Source organism: Bos javanicus, chromosome X (assembly GCF_032452875.1).
Source record: "Bos javanicus breed banteng chromosome X, ARS-OSU_banteng_1.0, whole genome shotgun sequence".
NCBI classification, from domain to species: domain Eukaryota; kingdom Metazoa; phylum Chordata; class Mammalia; order Artiodactyla; family Bovidae; genus Bos; species Bos javanicus.
Genome location: NC_083897.1, coordinates 107,441,529 through 107,462,887, shown reverse-complemented (window position 1 = coordinate 107,462,887; position 21,359 = coordinate 107,441,529). Strand labels below are relative to the sequence as shown.

General features: G+C 43.1%; 1 protein-coding gene across 2 annotated transcripts in view; it reads right to left on the bottom strand.

Moving 5' to 3' along the window:
• Positions 1-21,359, bottom strand: part of SRPX (sushi repeat containing protein X-linked) — a 150,356-nt gene that overhangs the window by 74,112 nt on the left and 54,885 nt on the right. The window contains exons 2-4 of one of the 2 annotated variants that reach the window (XM_061410446.1): positions 13,611-13,670; positions 7,870-8,061; positions 4,402-4,578 (exon numbers count right to left, since the gene is read on the bottom strand). In XM_061410446.1, the coding sequence (XP_061266430.1) occupies positions 4,402-4,578; positions 7,870-8,061; positions 13,611-13,670 (429 nt within the window). The remainder of the gene's footprint in view (positions 1-4,401; positions 4,579-7,869; positions 8,062-13,610; positions 13,671-21,359) is intronic. The other variant, XM_061410447.1, reaches the window with a different exon arrangement.

Here is a 21,359-nt window from a genome sequence, read left to right as displayed (position 1 = left end):
ATCACCTCTACCCCTTCCAATGTGAGGGAACAGACATTCAAAGCAGGGGATGGGAGGCGGTGGCAGTGGAGAGGAGTGTTCTGAAGAGCTAGCTTGCACATTCCAAGGCACCAGGCAGCGAGTGAAAGCAACATCTGGGAGGGGCTCTTCTGACCTCAACATCTGGCCTCAGGTCACATCCTTCTAGAAAAGTGCCTGGAGCTCACAGCCTGAGCACTATCCTACATGCATGGCTGAGCAGGCCCACTTTGCAGGCTCCTCCTCACTGAGAACTACAGTGATTTACAGGGAGATGTCTAAAACCTCAGAGCAAGGCTGCTAAGGACTTCCCTGGTGGTCCAGTAGTTGGGAATCTGCCTGCCAGTACAGGGGAGACGGGTTCGAGCCCTGGTCCGGGAAGATTCCACATGCCTTGGGGCAACCAAACCTGTGTGACACAACTAGAGAGTAGCCCTCCACTCAGCACAACTAGAGAAAGTCCATGTGCAGTGACAAAGACATAGCACCGCCCAAAAAAGAATAAATAAATAAAAGGAAGTAAAAGGCTTCTGTGGCACAGATTCTGTTGGCACTCAATTTTTTTAAAATCATCGCTTGCACTGAAATCTTTACTGCCTGTACTGAAATTCTCAAATTGACATGTCTTGGACTCCTCCTGCCAGCTGGGTGCCAGCTAGCTTTGCCAATGGGAGGCACTCCCATGAGGACAGAGGGCAGGAGGAAGAGGGAAGCCATTAGGCTTCTGGTAGGGGCTTTCATGAAGGTTTCCTGGGCTCCTGACTTCATTCTCATCCATGATGGTGTCAGCTGCAGACATGTCAGCCTCAGGGTGAGTTTATGGACTTTGGGTAACACCACGAGGCCACTTTTGCTCCCCCCAGCCCTTGGTTGGGATGGATTTCTGCTCTAACTAATCTCTAGATGGCACAGTGCTAAAGAATCTGCCTGCCAATTCAGGAGACGCTTCCCTGGGTCAGGAAGGTTGCCTGGAGAATCTACCCACTCCAGTATTCTTACCTGGGAAATCCCATGGACAGAGGAGCCTGGCAGGCTGTAGTCCATGGAGTCACAAAGAGTCGGACATGACTGAGTGCACACACACATAATGTCTGGCAACAGTCTTTTTCCTCTTTTGTTCCTCCAGCCCTTCCTATGTTTGTAACCACTGGCCTGTATTAATGTCTCCTCTGTCGGAAACACCTATAATGGTTTCTATCTTCCCAATCACTGATCAATTCAAACTCCCACCTAAATCATAGAAAAAGAGAAGCCAGGAATAAATCCGAGTCAGTTATCTGAGAAATTACTTGGACCTGGTGCTCTTGTTAAGATGGATATAAGGTAAGGTCCGGGGCTGTGATATAGAAGATGTAGAAGGCTCACATCTCGGGTCAGTCCCCTGGCTATAACTGAAGAAAAAGGATGACCGATGCTGCCAAGGGAGACAGTGGACAGTGGTACCGTCATGAAGACACCGTAGGACCAAGGCCAGAGAAGCTGTTGTACAACTGCCCCCAGAGGGCAGCATCCAGTTTCAGTCACATCCCTGAATTGTTTGCCCAGATGCTGAGCTGTCAGGAAGGAGTCCTTGGGGGAATGGGCAGGCGCAGACCAAGCTGAATGGTTCTCTGCAGGATGGGCAGACCCAAGCAGGGTAGGAGCCAGGCTCCTGCGGTCAGCTGCCTTGCCATCTCTGTGCCAGAGCTGTAGCTGGATTCAGGGACTTTGAGCCTAAAAGCCCGGAGACATAGGCTTGGCTCTATGCAACATCAACAAAGTCAAGGCCTTATCCGCAGAAGGGGGATTGGACTACAATGTTCTGTTAGGCTAGGTCCTGGCAGCACTAACACATTATGAGTCAACAGTCTCCTGGGATAGTAGTTTTCAATTACCTGGATTAGTTTTGGAAAAATGCCAGGGCCCCAGATACTCAGATTTAAACTGCAGCTAGAGTTAAAAACCACTGTCCCAGGGCAGTCTACCTCAACTTTAAAAGGACACAGGAATCCCTTGGGGATCTTCTTACAATGTGGCTTTCGATCTGTTGGGTCTGGGATAGGACCCAAGAGTCTGTATTTCTAACAGGCTTCCTGCTGATGCTCAAACTGCTGGGCACTATTTTGTGTTAAAAGGTACTAAGTGTTGCGTTAGTTGCTCAGTTGTGTCTGACTCTTTGCGACCTTATAGACTGTAGCCCATCAGACTTCTCTGTCCATGGGATTCTCCAGGCAAGAATACTGGAGTGGGTTGCAATTTCCTTCTCCAAAAGGTACGAAAGTTCTTCCCAAATTTGATGTTCCAAGGCAGGTTCTCAACCTTTAGAGCATCAGAATGTCCTGGAGGGCCTGTGAAAATGCAGATTGCTAAGCCCCACCCCAGCATCGACAATCCTGCAGGCCTGGAAATGTGCATTTCTAAAGCTTCTGGTCAGGAGCCCACACTCTCTGAGATCCACTGCTCTCAGACGATGGTCCTGAGTCTGGTTATGCATGAAAATCACCTGGGAAGCTTTTATAAATGCCACTTGCCTCCTCCAGCTATCCCACATCAGGCTAACTGAATCAGAATCTCTAGGGTAAAACCAAGGTGCATTGTTGTTCAGTCACTAAGTCATGTCCGACACTTTTGCAACCCCATGGACTGCAACCCACCAGGCTCCTCTGTCCATGGGATTTCCCAGGCAAGAATACTGGAGTGGGTTGCCATTTCCTTCTCCAGGGGATCTTCCCAACCCAGAAACTGAACCCAGGTCTCCTTCATTGTAGGTGGATTCTTTACCACAGATCCCGGAAGCCCCGGGATCAAGGCATGGCTAGGTTCTAAAAGATACTCAGGTGATTCTAGTAAGTAGCCAGGGTGGGTATCCACTGCTCAGAGATGGGTGATTCTCAAAGAAGGGGTGATTTTTCTCCTCCATCTCCTCTTCCCTCCAAAGGACACTGGACAATGTCTGAAGACATTTTTGGTTGTCACACGTGGGAGCTGGGGAAAGATGTCATTGGCATTTAGTGGGTAAAAGCCAAGGCTCTAAGCATTCTAGAGTGCAAAGGACAGGACCCCATGACAAATAATTATCGGACACCAGATATCCATTGTTCCAAGATTCAGAAACCTTGTCTAGAGCGGGGTCCAGCAGAACCCCAGAATCTGCCCCAGATCTCCTGAAGCAGAAGCTACATTTTTACCAAGGTTCCCAGGTGATCCCCAAGCTGGAGAAGCACTGTCTTAGATCAGTGGCTCCCTTTAAGCTCTTCTGAATGGCCTAGAAGGCTCCTTAGTGCCAAGTGCTGGGCCCATGCCCAGAGTTTGTGATTCAGCATGTCTGGGGTGGGGCCCTGAATTTGCATGTGTAAAGAGTTACAACGAGGACTTCCCTAGTGGCACAGTGGATAGGAATCCGCCTGCCAATGCAGGGGACACAGGTTCGAGCCCTGATACAGGAAGATTCCACATGCCACAGAGTAACTAAGCCTGTATGCCACAACTGAGCCCACACACTGCAACTACCAAAGTATGTGTGCCCTAGAGCCTGTGCTCTGCAACAAGAGAAGCCTGCACACTGTCAACCAAGAGTAGCCCCTGCTCACTGCAACTAGAGCAAAGCCCGAGAGAGGCAACGAAGACCCAGTGCAGCCAAAAATAATTAATTAAAAAGAAAAAAAAAAAAAGATTTCCAGCGAGGCTGCGGCCAAGGCTCCCCAGAACCACAACTAAGAACTACTGCCAACAAACCCAGAGTCAGGGAAGACAGCCAAATCCCTGCCAGTTTAGCACACTGAGCATTTGCTGATTCCCAGAGTTGCTAACAAAGGAACTATGTCTGTGGGCTGAAAGACACAGAGCTGCTCTCCGCAGGACCATCCAGCCAAATGTCAACAACTCTGCTCAATGCTACAGGGCACACCCCGGCACTAAAATAGCAGGATTGCCCCGCACCTCTCTCTGCTAGCCTCCAGCTGCCTTGATCACAATCCGAGAGAGACACAAGTCACGGGAAAGCCATGAGCTGTGAAGTCAACTCAAGCAAAGAGACTGAGGCTAGATCTGTGCTGAGCCAGAGAAATAGGGATGAAGAAAACCACGAAAAGCAAAACTGGGCCCTTAGGCTTCACACATGGAACACAGGTGTTTCCTTTAAAATCCACTTTATGGGGACTTCTCTAGTGGTCCAGGGGCTAAGTCTCTGTGCTCCCAATACAGGGGGCCCAGGTTCCATCTGTGATTGGGGAACTAGATCCCACGTGCTTCAACCAAGAGTTTGCATGCAGCAATTTAGGGATCCTGCATACTGCAACTAAGACTGGGTGGAGATAGATACATAAAAATTTTAAATCCACTGTATGGACATGCCCTGCTCCTCCCAAAGTAGGTGCCTCCTGAGGACTGGTGATATTTTCTTACCAACACAGGTGGCTGGTTGGCCACTCCAGGCCTTGTTGTCCATACACCTGACTGTCTGCTCCCCTTTCAGCGTGTATCCTGGTGAGCAATAGTACTCACACTGGGAGTTAAAGTAGGCACCGTCGATGCACTTAAACCCTCCATTCACTGGCATGGCAAGGGTAGGACATCGCTTTTCTGAAAAAGAGAAAACCAGAGATTCAGCATGTCTTAGTTTTTGTCACAGAGTTTCAGAGTCCAGAAACTGAAAGCATAGGCGGAAGTTAACTGAAATAAAGCAGACAGAAGTCTGAGAAAAGATGGATGGTGTCACCAAGCAGGACGCCATGGGGCCTTTGGGGAGGCAGACTTCTTCCCATATCCTCCACACTAACTCCTCTCTGAAGACCCAGATAATAGTATCTGACGCACACTCCCTGAGTTTTTCAAATGCTAAAACCACCACCAAGTGGGTGCAATGAACTACTTGATGGCCCGAGACCCCTGGCGCCTATAATGTTAACCGCCCTGTTACCTCACCATCAACCAATCCAAGAACTGTGCATGAACTTTTCATGTACCCTGAGACCCACTCCCCCTCCACACACACACCTGGCCTTTAAACAGGCTGTGCTAAAACCCTTCGGGCAGTTGGGAGGCGGGGTGAGTTTGGGCTCGAGCCACTGATTCTCCTTGCTTTGTCCTGCAATAAACCTTTCTCTGCTCCAAACTCCGATTTGGAGTAAGATTGTGCTTCCAGGGAAGACCAGTGAAGGGTGGGAGAGGCAGGACGGGGAGAGGAGGAAGGGGGGCAAGCTGGTATCTCAGGCCACGTGAGCCTCAGCCTGATCTCGCAGGGGAGCCCTGGAGCATGATTGACACCTGAGTCTGCCCTGCCTCCAGGCATGGTAGCTGGGCTTTCAGAATCCTTTACCCATCAGTAGTACTGGGCAGCTAGAGGCTGCCCATGGGGGATGCTCTCCCTTTTAGGATGGAGAAAACAGTGCTCTGATGGAGCACAGCCTCTTCTTCCTTGGAGGAAGGTCAATCGACGGTACAAGTCATGAAGAGCAACTGGCAGCGGGGCATCCAGGACACCTGGGAGAAGCACACACTGTCCAGGATAGTCACCCAAACGGCATAGTTGCCTACATAGACTGGGTCACACGGCTGCAGCCCCCAACGCCAGTTTCCCCAATAGTTAAAGGCACCCATATCAACAGTGTTGTTGCAAAAGCAGCATGTATGTGAAACGATTGGTACCCAAGTGCTCCATTCATGACAGCGGTCTGGAAAAGCAACGGCACCTCAAATGTGCTTCAACCATGCTGTGCAATGTGCAGTTTCCCAAGTGAGATAGAACTTCTCAGGAAGCTCAAAGTCAGCCCCTGAAATGTGCTTACAGTCTTCTCCCCGGAGGCCTGGTGCCTTTCAGGGAATGAGCATCATTCAGAGGGTAATTCTTCCCTGCCTCCCTAAGTTCTACCTCTTGGAGGAGCACTTTTCTCTACTACCAGTAGTCGAGGGCAGAGCACCACTTTTTTTTTTTTTTTTGAGAGGGAAATAAAGTTTATTAGAGTGGGAGATGCTGACAGAACAGCGGGCCAACTCAAGGGAGAACCGACGTTGAACAGAGGAACTTAGTCCACTTTTATACCCAGGGTACAAGGAGTGCGATAGGGGTCTTGTGGGTCATTTGCTGATTGGATGAGGCATGTATACTGGGTGGGGGGAAGAGTAAGGCAAATACCTTCTCCCTATGGGGCAAGAGGGAAGACAGGTTACACTGCTCAGGAGGACCTGAAATCTGTTAATAATTACAACATGGGGGAGAGAAGGACGCTAAGGGTCTGGATTTTCCGTTCCTGCATTCCAAGGCCCTCCTTGGTTTTATCTGCTCTTTTATCCTTGGGTCACCACAGAGTCCTCAGTTTGGCTCAGATAAAACTCTCTTCTATTCTATTATAGATTGTTTATTGATTATTTTCATTGACACTAGTGAGGCAAATCTTTTCTTCCCTGGTTTCTTGGCCATTTGCATTTTCTCTTTTATGTTGCACCTGGTTTTGATTTTTGCCCTTTTTGGTAGTGTTTTCTTTTTCCATTTGCTTACTGATTTGTTGTTGTTCAGTCACTCAGTTGTGTCCAACTCTTTGTGACCCCATGGACTGCAGCATGCCAGGCTTTCCTGTCCATCACCAACTCCCAGAGCTTGTTCAAACTCATGTCCATCGAGTCGGTGATGCCATCCAGCTATCTCATCCTCTGTCCTCCCGTTCTCCTCCTGCCTTCAATGTTTCCCAGCATCAGAGTCGTTTCTAATGAGTTGGCTTTTAGCATCAGGTGGCCAAAGTATTGGAGCTTCAGCATCAGTCCTTCAATATTCACAAGTGATTTTCTTTAGGATTGACTGGTTTGATCTCCTTGAAGTCCAAGGGACTCTCGAGAGTCTTCTCAAACACCACGGTTCAAAAGCATCAATTCTTTGGTGCTCAGCTTTCTTTATAGTCCAACTCTCACATCCATGCATGACTACTGGAAAAACCATAGCCTTGACTAGACAGACCTTTGTCAGCAAAGTAATGTCTCTGCTTTTTAATATGCTGTCTAGGTTGGTCATAGCTTTTCCTTCAAGGAGCAAGAGTCTTTTAATTTCATGGCTGCAATCACCATCTGCCTCCCATAAAGCAGGAGCTTGGAAGTGGGCCAGAGCACCATTCTTGCACTTATGCTGTGGTTTACTCCTCTGCCTGCTGTCTCTGATGCTGTTCCGTGAGACCCCTGATGGCAGATGGCCCTTGATGGTAGAATGTGTCTTGTTTCTCAATCCCCAACACCTTTCCAGGGTCCAGCACTCATTAAACAGACATAATATAGTGCAAAACAAACCTCTGTTCTCACCCCCTTTCCAAACAGACAATCACACCTCTCTGTCTGAAATGTGTCATCTTCTGCCACATCTTAGGAACACATTGGCTTCTGCTCACAAAGGAGTTTTTCTCATCACAGCCCACAAAACATTCAGTAAAAATCCTTGATCTCAGAGCAAAAGAACTTAGGCCCCAGGACTTCCCTGGCAGTCCAGGGGTTAAGACTTCACCTTCCAATGCAGGGGGTGCAGGTTCAGCCCCTGGGTGGGGAGCCAAGATCCCACGTCTTGGGGCAAAAAAACCAAAACAGAAAACAGAAGCAATACTGTAGCAAATTCAGTAAAGACGTTAAAAATGGTCCACCATCAGGTCCAGAGGCTAAGACTCCATGCTTCCAATGCAGGAGGCCCAGGTTCAATCCCTGGGAAGCAGGTCTAGTCAGGGAACTGGATCTCACATACTGCAACACAGCCAAATAAACAAAACCAAATAACGAAAAAGCCAAATAACAACAACAAAAATGGTCCACGTTAAAAAAAATCTTTAAAACAAATAAACAAAAGAAGAACTTTGGCCCTGATTGGCCCTGAGGTCTCCCACACGGGGCCAGGCTACTCACGCTTGCAGATGACCTTGTCCGACCACCGTTTGTTTGACTGGCAGATCACCTGGGGAGAACCCTGCAGCTCATAGCCCTTCTGGCAGCGGATGTCACACCTGGTTCCCAGGGTTGTTTTGTAGTATCCTCCTTGAGGGGCCCTGCAGTACACATCCCCGTACTTCACCTTGATGGGGGAGCACCACGGGATGTCTACAGGGAGCAGAAACAAAGGAAAAGGAGAAACAGAAAATGACATCTTCAGAAAATGTGTCTTTTTCAGTCTCGAAGTCCCTGACTGGCTGCATTTCAGATGTTGGACCTCCAAATAGTGCCCCATGTCTTATAAGGTATCTCTGGGTGGGGAGGTTATGATCACGGGACTAGGTGTCAGATATATCTGAGTATGGGTCTAGGTTCCTCCATTGGTGGCTGTGTGATATTGGACAAATTACTTAACCTCTCTGAGTGGATACTCCTAACTATGTCATAGGACTCTTATAAGGACTGAAAAAAATGCATAGTAAGCAACTAGCACAGTGTCTAGCACATAGTAAATGCTCAATGAATGCTTGTTCTTTTGAATATTTCCCTTGACTAGAGACAGAATTCTCTTGAGAGCAACTGTTACCATTATGAACTCTAACCCCAACCATCCATATATGACGGCAGGGAGTTAATAATTGGTCAATTTAGATTTTTTTTCCAAGTTTGTATCATAGTTGCTGTAAAGACACGTAATCCCATCTTAATGAGTGTGGATACAGCAACAATTTCCAGGGTTTTGCCACAGGATATAATTTGGGCTTAAAGTCACAGAACAGGGACTCCCCATTGGGAAGCAACCTCCCTTTTCAGATGTCTGCAGTTAAGCCCCCTTCAGGTAAGAGATGACACCCTTCTCCAACGGCAAAGCTCCAGGGTGTTTTGATTTCGGTCTTGTAGTTGACCAGAGTACAGCTTAGGGCGACACATACTTTAGAACTTCTCCCTGGGCCTTTAGTAGGTGCTCGCTGAAAGCCATAAAATTAGCAGGACAAGACTAGCTCCTGGAAAGTTCCCACAGTGCCCACTACACATCAGTGGGGACCAGAGACGAGCTCCCTCAAGTCTGTCAGGTTCTCCATACCCTGAACAGGTATCCCCTCCCCGCTGCTGCCATGCTCCTCACTTTCCCCCTAGCACCTGAGCTGTCAGTGAGTGAGGTTCGTGCGCCATCATGTGGCCACGCAGGAAACTCCCTATTTGACTTGTGTTTCTGGCTGCTGCTCAACCATGAAAATCAACAGTCCTTCCTGTCCAGGTCTCGTGCATAGACTGTTTTCCTTTTTTTTCAACTTATGTGCTTTGACATCGCCTTTGGCTAATATTTTCATCATATTATGCTTTGCAGGCAGCTTCAAATGGGTGCTAAGGTAGAGACTCAAGCAGTATTTCCTGGACTTCCTTGGGAGAAGTGTTGTCCCAGGCTCAGTCTAGAGTTGATTAAGTTTGACCACGTGGATACAGACTTGCAGGAGCTTACACCAGGCCTCCAGCCCTTTCTGGAATGAAGTTTCCTTCCTCTGGGGTTTACACATCCAGTCTGTATGTGCTAACATTTTAAAATGAGAAGAATCTGACCCTGAAGTACAAAACAACAGACTATCTCCAGTATTTTCTTCTAAGTATAAAATAATTTTTGAACCGATTTTAAATGTTTCAGTTCTTTCTTTGGTGATGGTCCCGGTAAGCCACGAAATTAAGATATTTCAAGATCACAGACAAATGAAAAGCCTTTGGGGGTATGTTTGCTTAGTACTGCCAAGCTGTGGATATTTCTTCTATAATCAAAAGTCCTTACCATAAATTCTGAAAAAATCCATAGATGCCACTCCAAGACTTGGAACCTATTGGTTTCTATCACTACTAGAAGTGATATATATTTCTCCCTCCCTATTTCTGCCTTTCCTTTCTAACTGTAATAAGAAAGACCACCCACAAGGAATCTCCAAAATGTACTTAGTGTTTTAAAGCTCAAAGAAGCACTTTGTATAGTCCACAAAGGACTTCCACAGTGTTAGATCTTAAAAGTCATCTGTGGCCTTACCTCTTTGTCTTTGTCCTCTTTTCCCTGCCCCCTTTCCCTAACTCTCCCACTACTTCACTTCCTCTAAGTTCCCCTTCTGGACTGCAACGCTTCTGTGCTTCTCTAGTTCCAGCCTCTTCTCCTGCCAACTGGTCCCCTTCACTGCCCTTTTGTCACAATCTCACAGGCCAAACTGAAATCCTGGACTGAGAACTGGGCTCCAGAGAGAGCAAATGAAATCCCCAACTGGGCAGAAGGGTGATGAGGTGAGAAGGAATACGGGAGACCCAGAGGGAGGTGATGAAAACCGTGAGCTAGTAGCATATGGTACTCTTGCCTGGAAAACACCATGGATGGAGGAGCCTGGTAGGCTGCAGTCCATGGGGTCACAAAGAGTCTGACACGACTGAGCAATTTCACTTTCACTTTTCACTTTCATGCATTGGAGAAGGAAATGGCAACCCACTCCAGTGTTTTTGCCTGGAGAATCCCAGGGACGAGGGAGCCTGGTGGGCTGCCGTCTATGGGGTCACACAGAATCGGACACGACTGAAGTGACTTAGCAGCAGCAGCAGCAGTAGCGTATGTTAGATACTGGGCAAAGTCAAGAGGACTGGGCTCATATTATCTAACTCTATCATCTCCTAGTAATTCAAAACACTTTTCAGGGACTCAGGTTCCTAACCTACACAAGTAAGGAATCAGATGAAATTATTTTAGAAGTCCCATCTATTGCATTGGACAAAATGTTCATTTGGGTTTTTCTCTAAGATGGTACAGAAAAACTTGAATGAACTTTTTGGGCAACCCAATACAATGTTTATTTTTATTCTGATCAAATTTTATACCAGTTTGAAAATGTCCAAAAAAAGTCCCATCTAGCTTTGCAGTTGTATGATTCAGATTCAAATTCAAATTATGCCTCTCTGCCCTCCTACCCATCTCACACCCACGCCTACCTCCTTACTCCTTCTGACTGATAAGTTTGTGTAGTCTCTCATAATCCTTCCAGCTAAAGGCAAATCCTTTTTACATTATGGGTCCCAATCATAATTCCACAGATTTACAACCTGGAAGGGCATCCAATTATCTACTCATTATTCACTCAAATGTTGAAAACACTCACATCCTCCAGCCTTTGGACTTTGATGTGAGGTTAGGAAGTACAGGGTCTTAGAGTAAATTAATGTCAGGCAGCAGATCCACAATGCTTAGCACACATATTGCGGTTGTCTTTTCCACAACTGTGCCCAGGACAAATGTTTAAGGCTAGCAGGTACATTACAGAATGATGGGCATATACATGTATCACAAATTCACATATTTCAGTACAACCAGGCCATTAGCAGTTTTCTTTTTTTTTTTAATTAAGATATTCTGAGCCTTCACACAGCTAAAAAACAGTGCTGGCTACCTATCCAAAAGCTGTGCTGTTCTCAACATGTGGGGGAAAGAATCTTGTTTTTATTTTTTTTTTTCCAAAACGATTTTCTTTTGGATTACTTCCCAAGACAAATCTTTGGAAGGTATTTTGACATTTTAACAGCCCTGCAGCGACAGTAATGAAAAAGTCACTGAGTGACTTGAATTTGAAGTGCATGCAAATACCATGAAGTACGTGTGTATTAAATGATTCACTTTGCTGTACAGTGGAAAACAAATCAACTTCATAAATTAACTGTGCTCCAATAAAAATTAATTTTTAAAAATAATTTTTAAAATAAATGTTTAAAAAAGTGAATTAGCAAAATGTTTAAAATAGAGATTTACAGAAAGGACGCTCTTATGCTGCTTCAATTAAGACAGTTTATTTAGGAAGAGACCTAAAATTGATTCTTCTGGAAAGCTTTCTCATCTCCCTGGGCCATTGTGGAGTTCCTGGGGGTAAGCAGTATCATGTAGCAGACTGACGAACCACTAGTAAACTCTGGATGTTGAGCTAAAACATCTGGAGTTTAGACCCAAACATAATCTTTGCTAACTGTGTGAGTCTGGGCAAGTCACCTCCCCTCTCTAATCTGTGTTTTCTTCATCTGTAAATAAGCAACAATATCATATCTCTACATGTCTTCCCCCTCCCCTCCATTAGTGTGAAGACAGAATGGTATTCCAAGTAAAAGAATCAAAAGCAAGGCTTGCCACATTAAGTGTTGGTTACATTTCATATCTTCTTTCTTTTATACATTATGATTTATATCATAAATTTAATTCCAAAAACACTGAGTACATACTCTGTGCCAGACACTGTGTAGGGGCCTGAGGATCTACAACTAACCCCCTGGTGAATAATGGTTTGCCTCTAAGTTTTAGAATTTAAAAATAACTGACAATGAAAACAATTCCCTAAGAAGTATATATTCTTAAACATTTGAGGTGAATTCTAGGACAGGCACATATTTTGGCCATCTGGTCTACCTTCCATACGTCCAATGCTGTGAAGGGAGGATGAAGACTGGGAACAATGATCCAAGGGCACTACACAATGGCTCTTGTACATGTGAAGGGTCACATGGGCACGCATGTGTTTTAGGAAGATTTTTTAAAAAACTCTCAATCAATTAAGTGTTACGAATAGGAAAACCACCTTACTCCAAACAACTCATTAACAAGTCTGTGCTTTGATTGGTTAATTCCTGAGGCAATAATACAGGAGCTATGGATAGGAATGAGTATTTGTACTCACAGGTCATAAGCAAACATGGAATACGGTAGGAAACACACCTGGACATAGGTACCAGTCATTATATTAGAAAGGTTGTTCACTTGTGTAGAAAACAACTGAAGGACTTTCTCCAACCAAAGAATGGCCAGTACTACCCTGATCTTCCTATAAGTTAGATACATCATGACAGATCAGGGGAGTGCTCTTGCCAAAATATAGACAAATTTCCTGGACAAAAAGCCATGATGGAACTTTATTAAGCAATTTTATTCAAATTATTTCTCAAATGTAAAAGGAACTGGATTCAGCAAGGAATAATCTAAATTTACCTTCACTTTTCTCAGGACTCAAGTTTCAGAGAAACAACTCACCGGTAGGAAATATTTATGGACATACTTACCTGAGCCTGCATAGAAGGTTCTTGATTAGGCTTTTTATACCTGCTGGAATGGGTAGATTGCTGAAAATGTGTAGAGATGGAATTCTTTATCATTAAAGTTTCATTGGTCAACACACTTAACTCATCATTTCAGGAGCCAAGCCACACTCAGAAAGAGCACAATGAAACGAGCTTATGAAAATCAAGTTTTCTCATTCTCCATTCATCTCAGTACATTAGCAGCACTGGGTCCAGATTTGACCTTGGAAGGTTTACTCAGGATAAGTCTGGCTGTAATGTATGAATTAGGTAGAACTCATGGCTTGATTTTCACTTTCATCAGCTAGAGCTTGGCTTTGCAGAAGTAAGGATAGTAAAGAAATTGATGAGAATAAAATGACCACTGGGGTGCTGAAGGGCAGCACTTCAGAGATTTTCAAATGCTTTTAGTTTTCTTTCATTTGTTTTTTTCTGTATTTTCTTTCAAATGGGAGCATATGCATGTTACTTTTTAAACATTTTCTTTTCTGGACAGGCAATTACAAGTGAAAATGTGTTGTCTGGTCACTTTATTATAATCGGTTCTGCAGGGCAAGAGGGAAAGTTCTCCTGGCATCAGCAGGTCTTCATTAGCACATAAGCAAAGCATTCACCTTTATATTTAGCGTCTGAATACACGACTTCATCATCTTCTAGCGGTGAATCTCCAGATCCTACAATAAAAAAGAACAGAAACTGCAGCAAGAAAAGCCACACGATATGGACGAGTATTTTGAAGCACTGCTTTGGCACAGTCCATGCAAGAGGGGCTATTAGAACGCAGAGCAAGAGTGAAAGCTTCTGTGGCCATTCACAAAGGGACAGGGGACCGCTCAGAGTGAACCCAGCTGGACTGAGATTGCCAGAGCCTGTCAAAATGAGCCTGCAATGGTTTGGGAATCACCATGTGTCCACTGGAATTCTGGACTCAGGATTGAGAGCAAGTCAACTTCACTCTGAAAAGACGCCAATGAATATGAATCTCATGCCAGCAGAGACACAGTAAAATGTGTGTGACTCAGGCACAGCCCAGAGTTTCTCCAGCAGTCAAAGAAAACCTGGTGGAACTGGGTGTTTATTAAAAGAACTGGGTGTAAAAATAATCTGAAAATAAGTCCATCTTGTGAAACAAACTTGGGTGGAGGATAAGGAGGCAAATCAAATGTCTTGATGACAAAAGTTCAAAGCTGCCTTAGTATCTGTAGGAAATGAGGGCTGAAATTGATGACATGGATGTTTGTTCAAAATCTCTCACCCAGGCATGGCTAAAATCAAATTTCTTGATGAATCCTGCTACCCTTGAAAACCACAACCTCAGAGAGAAAGTCTGTGTTTAATTTAAAAATTTAAACTCACTTGGAAGTTGGAACTGAATCATTTTTCAAATGTTAACTGTTGAATTTCAGTGAATGGTGATTCTTAACCTTTAGAGCAGCACCAGGCCCCAAACTTCAAAGCAATAATCTTCAATTTAGAGATCTCTCCCTCTCGTCTTTCTCTTCTGATCACTGACTGTTGAATTAGCAACATCTTGATCACACATTTACCAGCAGGGACTGCAACCATCACAGGTAAGAACATTCTCTTTTATAAGTTTATTCAAAGCTCCAAAGAGGAAAAGAGAATCGAATAATGGTCCTGCTCTACTTGTATCCTGGATGAGAGATGGTGAGTGGAAATTAAAAGTGATGAAGGCCAGACCATGTCCATTTGGAAAGGACTTTCCCAATGAGAGAAGCCCAGTTCTGCTTCAGGTTTCTTTACCTGGTTTCTGACCACCCAGACAGGTATAAAATTACATCAACTGGTCCTTATTCTGTATCAAAAAATGAACACAAAACTCTTCAGGAAAGCAATCTAGCAATGAATTAGAAGCCTATATTCAAATCCCTTGATTCAGTGATTCCCCTTCTGGGAATCTATCCCAAAGAAATAATATTAAATATAGAAAAAGAATTTGCATTTGTTGTACACCTGAAACTAACACAACACTGTAAATCAACTACACTCCAATTTTAAAAAATTAAAAGAATTTACAAAGATTTCTTTGCAACATCATTTAAAATAGAAAAAGACTATAAACTGACCAAACAGTCAATATTAAAGTTAAATAAACCAAAGTACATTTACTGGATATAATATAATGTAGTCATTATGATGTTTATAATGGGTTAAATAAAATAGAAAAGGCTTAGGTTATAATATTAAGTGAAAAATGTGCTGTAACAAAATTATATAAATGGTATGATTTATAATAATGTAAAACAAATTCAAAACAAACAATGCATGGAAAAGAGTCTTTGATGACTGGATGCTCTTCTTTCTTCTCTTCTAAATGTTCCATTATAAACATATGTTACTTTCATAATGGAAAATAAATTTTATTTATTATTCACTTAATGCAAAGAAGTGTAGTTTCCAAAATATGTTTTGAACGGATCAGAAGCTTTTAAGAACTTACTGTCCCTCCCCTCCTACTCTGCTCCCTTCCCCCAGAATCAGAGTTGAACTGGAAGTCTTCCAGAACTGGTGAATTCTCCAACTCCATATGGCACATTTCTCAGCGTTGCCAGAGATGTCTCATATTAAGAGCAGTTCCCTCTTTCCAAGTCACCCTGGCCTCCATATAATCTATCTAGGCAGTAAGAGGATCTGGACTGATTCTTGGCTCTAAGCAGAAAAGACAACTGCCACAGGTTGGGCTCTTTGGGAGGTATAATACCTTACAAGATGGAGTTTAGTACATGCAGTGTTTATTAGGGATCCACACCTCTGAAAGGGATAAGAAGGAAGTATGTTTGGAGAGAGGGAGAAGTCAAGCTTTAAAGGCAGCCCAGTGACAGCTTCTGTGCATGCATGCGTGCTAAGTCGCTTCAGCTGTGTCCAACTCTTTGTGACCCCATGGACTGTAGCCCTTCAGGTTCCTCTGTCCATGGGATTCTTCAGGCAAGAATACTGGAGTGGGTTGCCGTGCCCTCCTCTAGGGAATCTCCCCAACCCAGGGATCGTACCCACGTCTCCTGTGGCTCCCGCATTGCAGGCGGTTTCTTTACCACTGAGCCACTGGGGAAGCCTGACAGCTTCTGATGTTGGACTAAAATGGCTGTACCCTTTTATCCCTATTTCCATCAGCCATTGGATATGGCCCACCTCGAGGACATGAACTTGGGTGAAGCACTCCCAATGGCTGAGGCAAGCTCTTAAGGGACAGAAAGCTGACAGGTGTCTGAGAACAGCATTACCCCCAGCTGAGACAATCAGTCCTTTTGAAGGCACATCAGATCAATGCATGTCTGTGACCATCACAAGAACACTCACAGAGAATCAACTGGAGATGTGTTAACTCAAAGAAGGGACCCTCCATAGAGATGGGACCAGACTGAGACCTACTGGAGAGATAGGGCACCTAGGGTGCACAGCTCCACTTTGCCAGGACAGCAGTACTCTAAGACAGAGTCATCACATGTTGTTTAATATAGTGAAAAATTAAACACCTAACAATAGGGCATGAGCAAATTATCTTATATCAACAAACTATTTTATAGCCACTAATCAAGTCTGGAAAATATGTGTGAAATATAACTCAGCAGGAAAGCAGATACTGCAAACTATATACAGGATGAAGTATGAAACTGAATACACACACACACACACACACATATATATGTCTTTCCAGGTGGCGCTAGTGGTAAAGAACCTGCCTGCCAGTGCAGGAGATGTAAGATGTGCAGGTTTGATCTGTGGTCAGGAAAATCCCCTGGAGGAGGGCAGAGCAACCCAGTCCAGTATTCTTGCCTGGAGAATCCCTATGGACAGAGGAGCCTGGTGGACTACAGTCCTTAGGGTTGCACAGACTCAGACACAACTGAGGTGACTTAGCATACACATATGTATATATTATATATATATATAATGACATTATATATTCTATATATATCATATAGAATATGTCACGTATTCTATATGTCACATACATATGTTAAATTTATTATATGACACATACATATGTCAAATTTGTAATATGATAAAGTGGGATTACTAATCAGTGGGGGGAAAGGTCAATAAATATGCTGAGATTAATTGGCTATAAATCATATACAAAGAAAAATAAAAACTAAGAATCCTATCTTACACCAAACCAAAAAATAATTTCCAGACAGTTTATAGACCTAAATTGGAAAGCCAAAATTTTGAGGAAAATGAGAAATATCTGCATAAACATGAGGTAGGGAAAGCTATCAAACAAAACTCACAGACCATAACCTATAAAGAAAAATATGGCTACATTTCACTACACAAAAATATAAAACTCCTATGCAATAAAAGACACATAGAGTTTAAAGACAAGACCCAGTCTGGGAAAAAATATTCAGAATGTATATAATGCAGAATTATTATCCAGGATATATAAAGAAGATAGTCCAATGGGAAAAAATGACAAAAATGATTAGAAGTTTTGTAGAAAAAAAAATGAACTGAATTTGAAGCAAATACCATTAGAATGTTAATATAAAAAAATCTTCAAGCTCACTGGTATTCAGGATAATATATATCAAGATACCAATTTATACTCAGGAGATTGGCAACAATTTAACTGTCAAGGCTGTCATGAAACAGACACTCTCAAGTTCCATTGGTAGAAATACAATTGTACAAGTAGGCTGGAAAAACTCTGCACTTCATTTGAAACTATCCTTCAAATCAGCCCTTCCATTTCTAGACATACGCCTCAGGAATTTTGGCATAAGGCAGGAGTAGCCATGTGCTAGAAGGTTCCCTGCAGCATTGCCATTAGTAAAAACAGATGTATACAACCATTCCTAGAAATAGATGGAGGTGTATTATTCATACGATAAGAAGCTGTAAAAGTTCAAATGAGTGAACTTGATCTACACAAAACAAGATGAAATCTCAAAACAATGTATGGTTTTAAAAAAAAGCAAGTTGTATGATAAATACAGCATGAGATTAAGTATACAAAATTTTTAAATGCAGAATGTAACACAATATGTTTTCTAGAGATATGCGCTAAAATGGATTGGAAAGATATATATCAACTTTATATTAATGGCTTCCTCAGGGCAGGGAGGAAGGAGAAGAAAGCCAAATGCATACACGAGGAGCCACTGATGTCTCAGTTCTTATAAAATATCTGAAGTAAATGTGGGAAAATATTAACATCAGTTGAATATAGATTGTGAATACTTTGCTTATATTTGAAATATTTTGCCATGTTTTAAAAGGAAGAGAGGGAGAGAGAAAAGGAGGGAGAAAAGAAAGAAATGGGAAAGGGGGCTGAAAGAATACACCATAAACCTCCATGTTGGAGCAGCAGAATTAGAGTGAAAATTTCCATTCTTTTTTTTTCCTATGTTTTCTTCATTGAGCATATCATTATGTAAAATTTGTAAATATATATATGCATGTATATATATGATAACTCCATATATAAGTTTTCTCCATTTGCCTTCACCTGCACACATAACTCCCACAGCAAGCCTTGACCCTGCCTCCAGGGGTGTCAGGGATAAACCACATGCATTGTTAAACCACACATTCAACTTAAGATGACAAGCTCAACTCTGGTGTCATTTGAAAAGTGGTAGATGTTTGCCTAGAGAAAGGAGCCCTCTAGGTTACACCATGAGACAAGTCTTTATAATGAGCTAAAAGGAGATATAAGGATGGTTTGCATCATCACCCACAAGAAAGCAGTCTCCCGGGCACAGTAAAGCAGCTCTTCTGTTCATTGGTTTCTTTGGATAGGTACTCAAACCTGAAACCAGGCATTCTCACTACTGATTTTACTTAGAGACCGCAAGGCAGACAGTTAAGAAGATGTCAATTCAGAATCCTGGCAGAGATTACTTTGATTAGTAACTCATTTATAATGGTACATCCACCTCCATTTAGACTGTGCATACATGCTCAGTTCTGTCCAACTCTTTGTGACCCCATGGACTGTAGCTCGCCAGGCGTCTCTGTCCATGGGATTTCCCAGGCAAGAATACTATAGTGGGTTGCCATGTCCTCCTCCAGGGGATCTTCCCGACCCAGGGATAAAACTTGCTTCTCCTGTGTCCCCTGCACTGGCAGGCAAATTCTTTACTACAGTGCCACCTGGGAAGCCCCATTTAGATTACAACCCACTAATTAATCTCTTTCTACCTTGAGCCATGATGACTGTAAGTCAGAAATTCCTCTTTGCCAATAAATGTTGCAGAGATAGGCAAGAAAGCTGGCATTGGCAGATGACAACCACAAAGAAGTCTGCTTAAGGAGAACAAGGTTTATGGGAAAGACTTTCTCCCTGATAAAGGAGAGAAGCCACAGAGAGAAGATAATTTTGCCCTCGTTTCTCTTTTCCTTCTTTGGGAGCGACTGTGTAAGGATAAATACCTAAAGCTATAGCAGCCACTTTGTAACCATGAGATAAGATGTCTCAGGACTTAAGATTTTCAGCTGAAGATGGTACAGTGGAAGGATAAAAAGAATATGGGGTCTGTGATGACTATATTGGCCTACTAAATCAACCCTAGACATCTTACCTCCATACTTCACGTCTGTTGTTGTTTAGTCGCTCAGTTGAATCCGACTCTTTGCAATCCCATGGACTGTAGCATGCCAGGCTCCTCTGTGCATGAGATTCTCTAAACAAGAATACTGGAGTAGGTTGCCATTCCCTACTTTTTGCTAGGTCAATACTAAATGCCCTTTCAATTTAAACTGCTATGAATAGCATTGTTTGTTACTTGCAAGCTGAATGCATTCAAACTGATTCACAAATGAACAGGGAATTTACTGCCTATTATTGATAAGAGATCAGAGAAAACAAAATAAATGGATATTCCCCCAAATTCCCAGTTTATATTCAGCCTAAACTCATATATCAACTTCTATAAAAAATGATGACCAGTCTACAAAATGGTTGTCATAAAGGATATAGTAAGATCAAAGTGAAAGTGAAAGTCACTTAGTTGTATCCAACTCTTTGTGACCCCATGGACTATATAGTCCATGGAATTCTCCAGGCCAGAATATTGGAGTGGGTAGCCTTTCCCTTCTCCAGAGGATCTTCCCAACCTAGGGATCGAACCCAGGTCTCCCACATTGCAGGTGGATTCTTTACCAGCTGAGCCACAAGGGAAGCCCAAGAATACTGGAGTGGGTAGCCTATCCCTTCTCCAGTGGATCTTCCTGACCCAGGAATCGAACCAGGGTCTCCTGCATTGTAGGCAGATTCTTTACCAACTGAGCTATCAGGGAAGCCCCCTGACTAATTATGTTCAGAAGATGGTACTCACTAAAGCTTACTAAAATAGCAAAGGAGATTCACCCATATTAGAAAAAGATTTTCCACAGGGTTAAAATAGAAAGGAATAGAGAGAGAGAGAGAGAGAGAGAGAGAGGTTGGCAGGGAGAGAGGGAGGTTTCCTAGCAAACTGTTCTTTATTTACAAAAGGCTGTTCCCTTTAGAATTCTGGTTAATTGAGGTTTTATTATGGCAACTATTAATAAGTCCTCATATGGTTCACATGACCACTCTTTGGAAAAAATGCTTCAGTGCTTCTTCCACACAAATACAAATTCTACACTGGCTCAGAAATCAGAAACTCGGTGCTCGGTGCCATGTCCAATTCTGTCCCTTAGCCATACCTGGAGCCAATTCCATTTATAATTCTGCTGTCCTTGCAGAAACTTCATCTAAATTAACAGATTTGCAAAGAACTAGTCACTCCTTTTTTATGAAGTTCAAAGAAGGGTCTTCCTGGCCTGTTAGGTAGTTAATATCATTGAGTCAACAAACTCATTTTTAAGAAATATCTATCATACGTATTAGAATTACACCAGGAATTTAGATTTAAAAGGCTACTAGAGTGCTCATCGCCCCCAAATTTTTTTTCATTGTGACAGTGGGGAATACAGGGAGCATTCAAGACCAATGGAAGAAGTGGCCAATCTGCTAAACCATATTCCTTTATTGACTGTGATACATGATGCAAGTTGACAGATTTGCTGGTTCTGTGTTAAAGTTTTAGTTCAAAGGGTTGGGTTTATTTTTTTAACTTCTTTTGAAGACAGCTATACATTCTTAATGTTTTGTCAGAACTTTTTGTTTTCTCATCATCTTTATTCTAAATATAATTTTATTATCAGAAGTCATCATATTTAATAGTAAATATAAATTTCATCATCAAGTGTAGGCTGAAAGTCAATGGGAAAATCAAATTCAGTTTGCAGTAGAGATTCTTATCTGAGGCCCTGGCCTCCTAGAGGATCAGTGGAAGGGCTTTGCGGGAGTCCGTGAACCTCTTGTAATTGGACATACTGTCTGGTACATGAATATACTTTCTGGGGAGAAG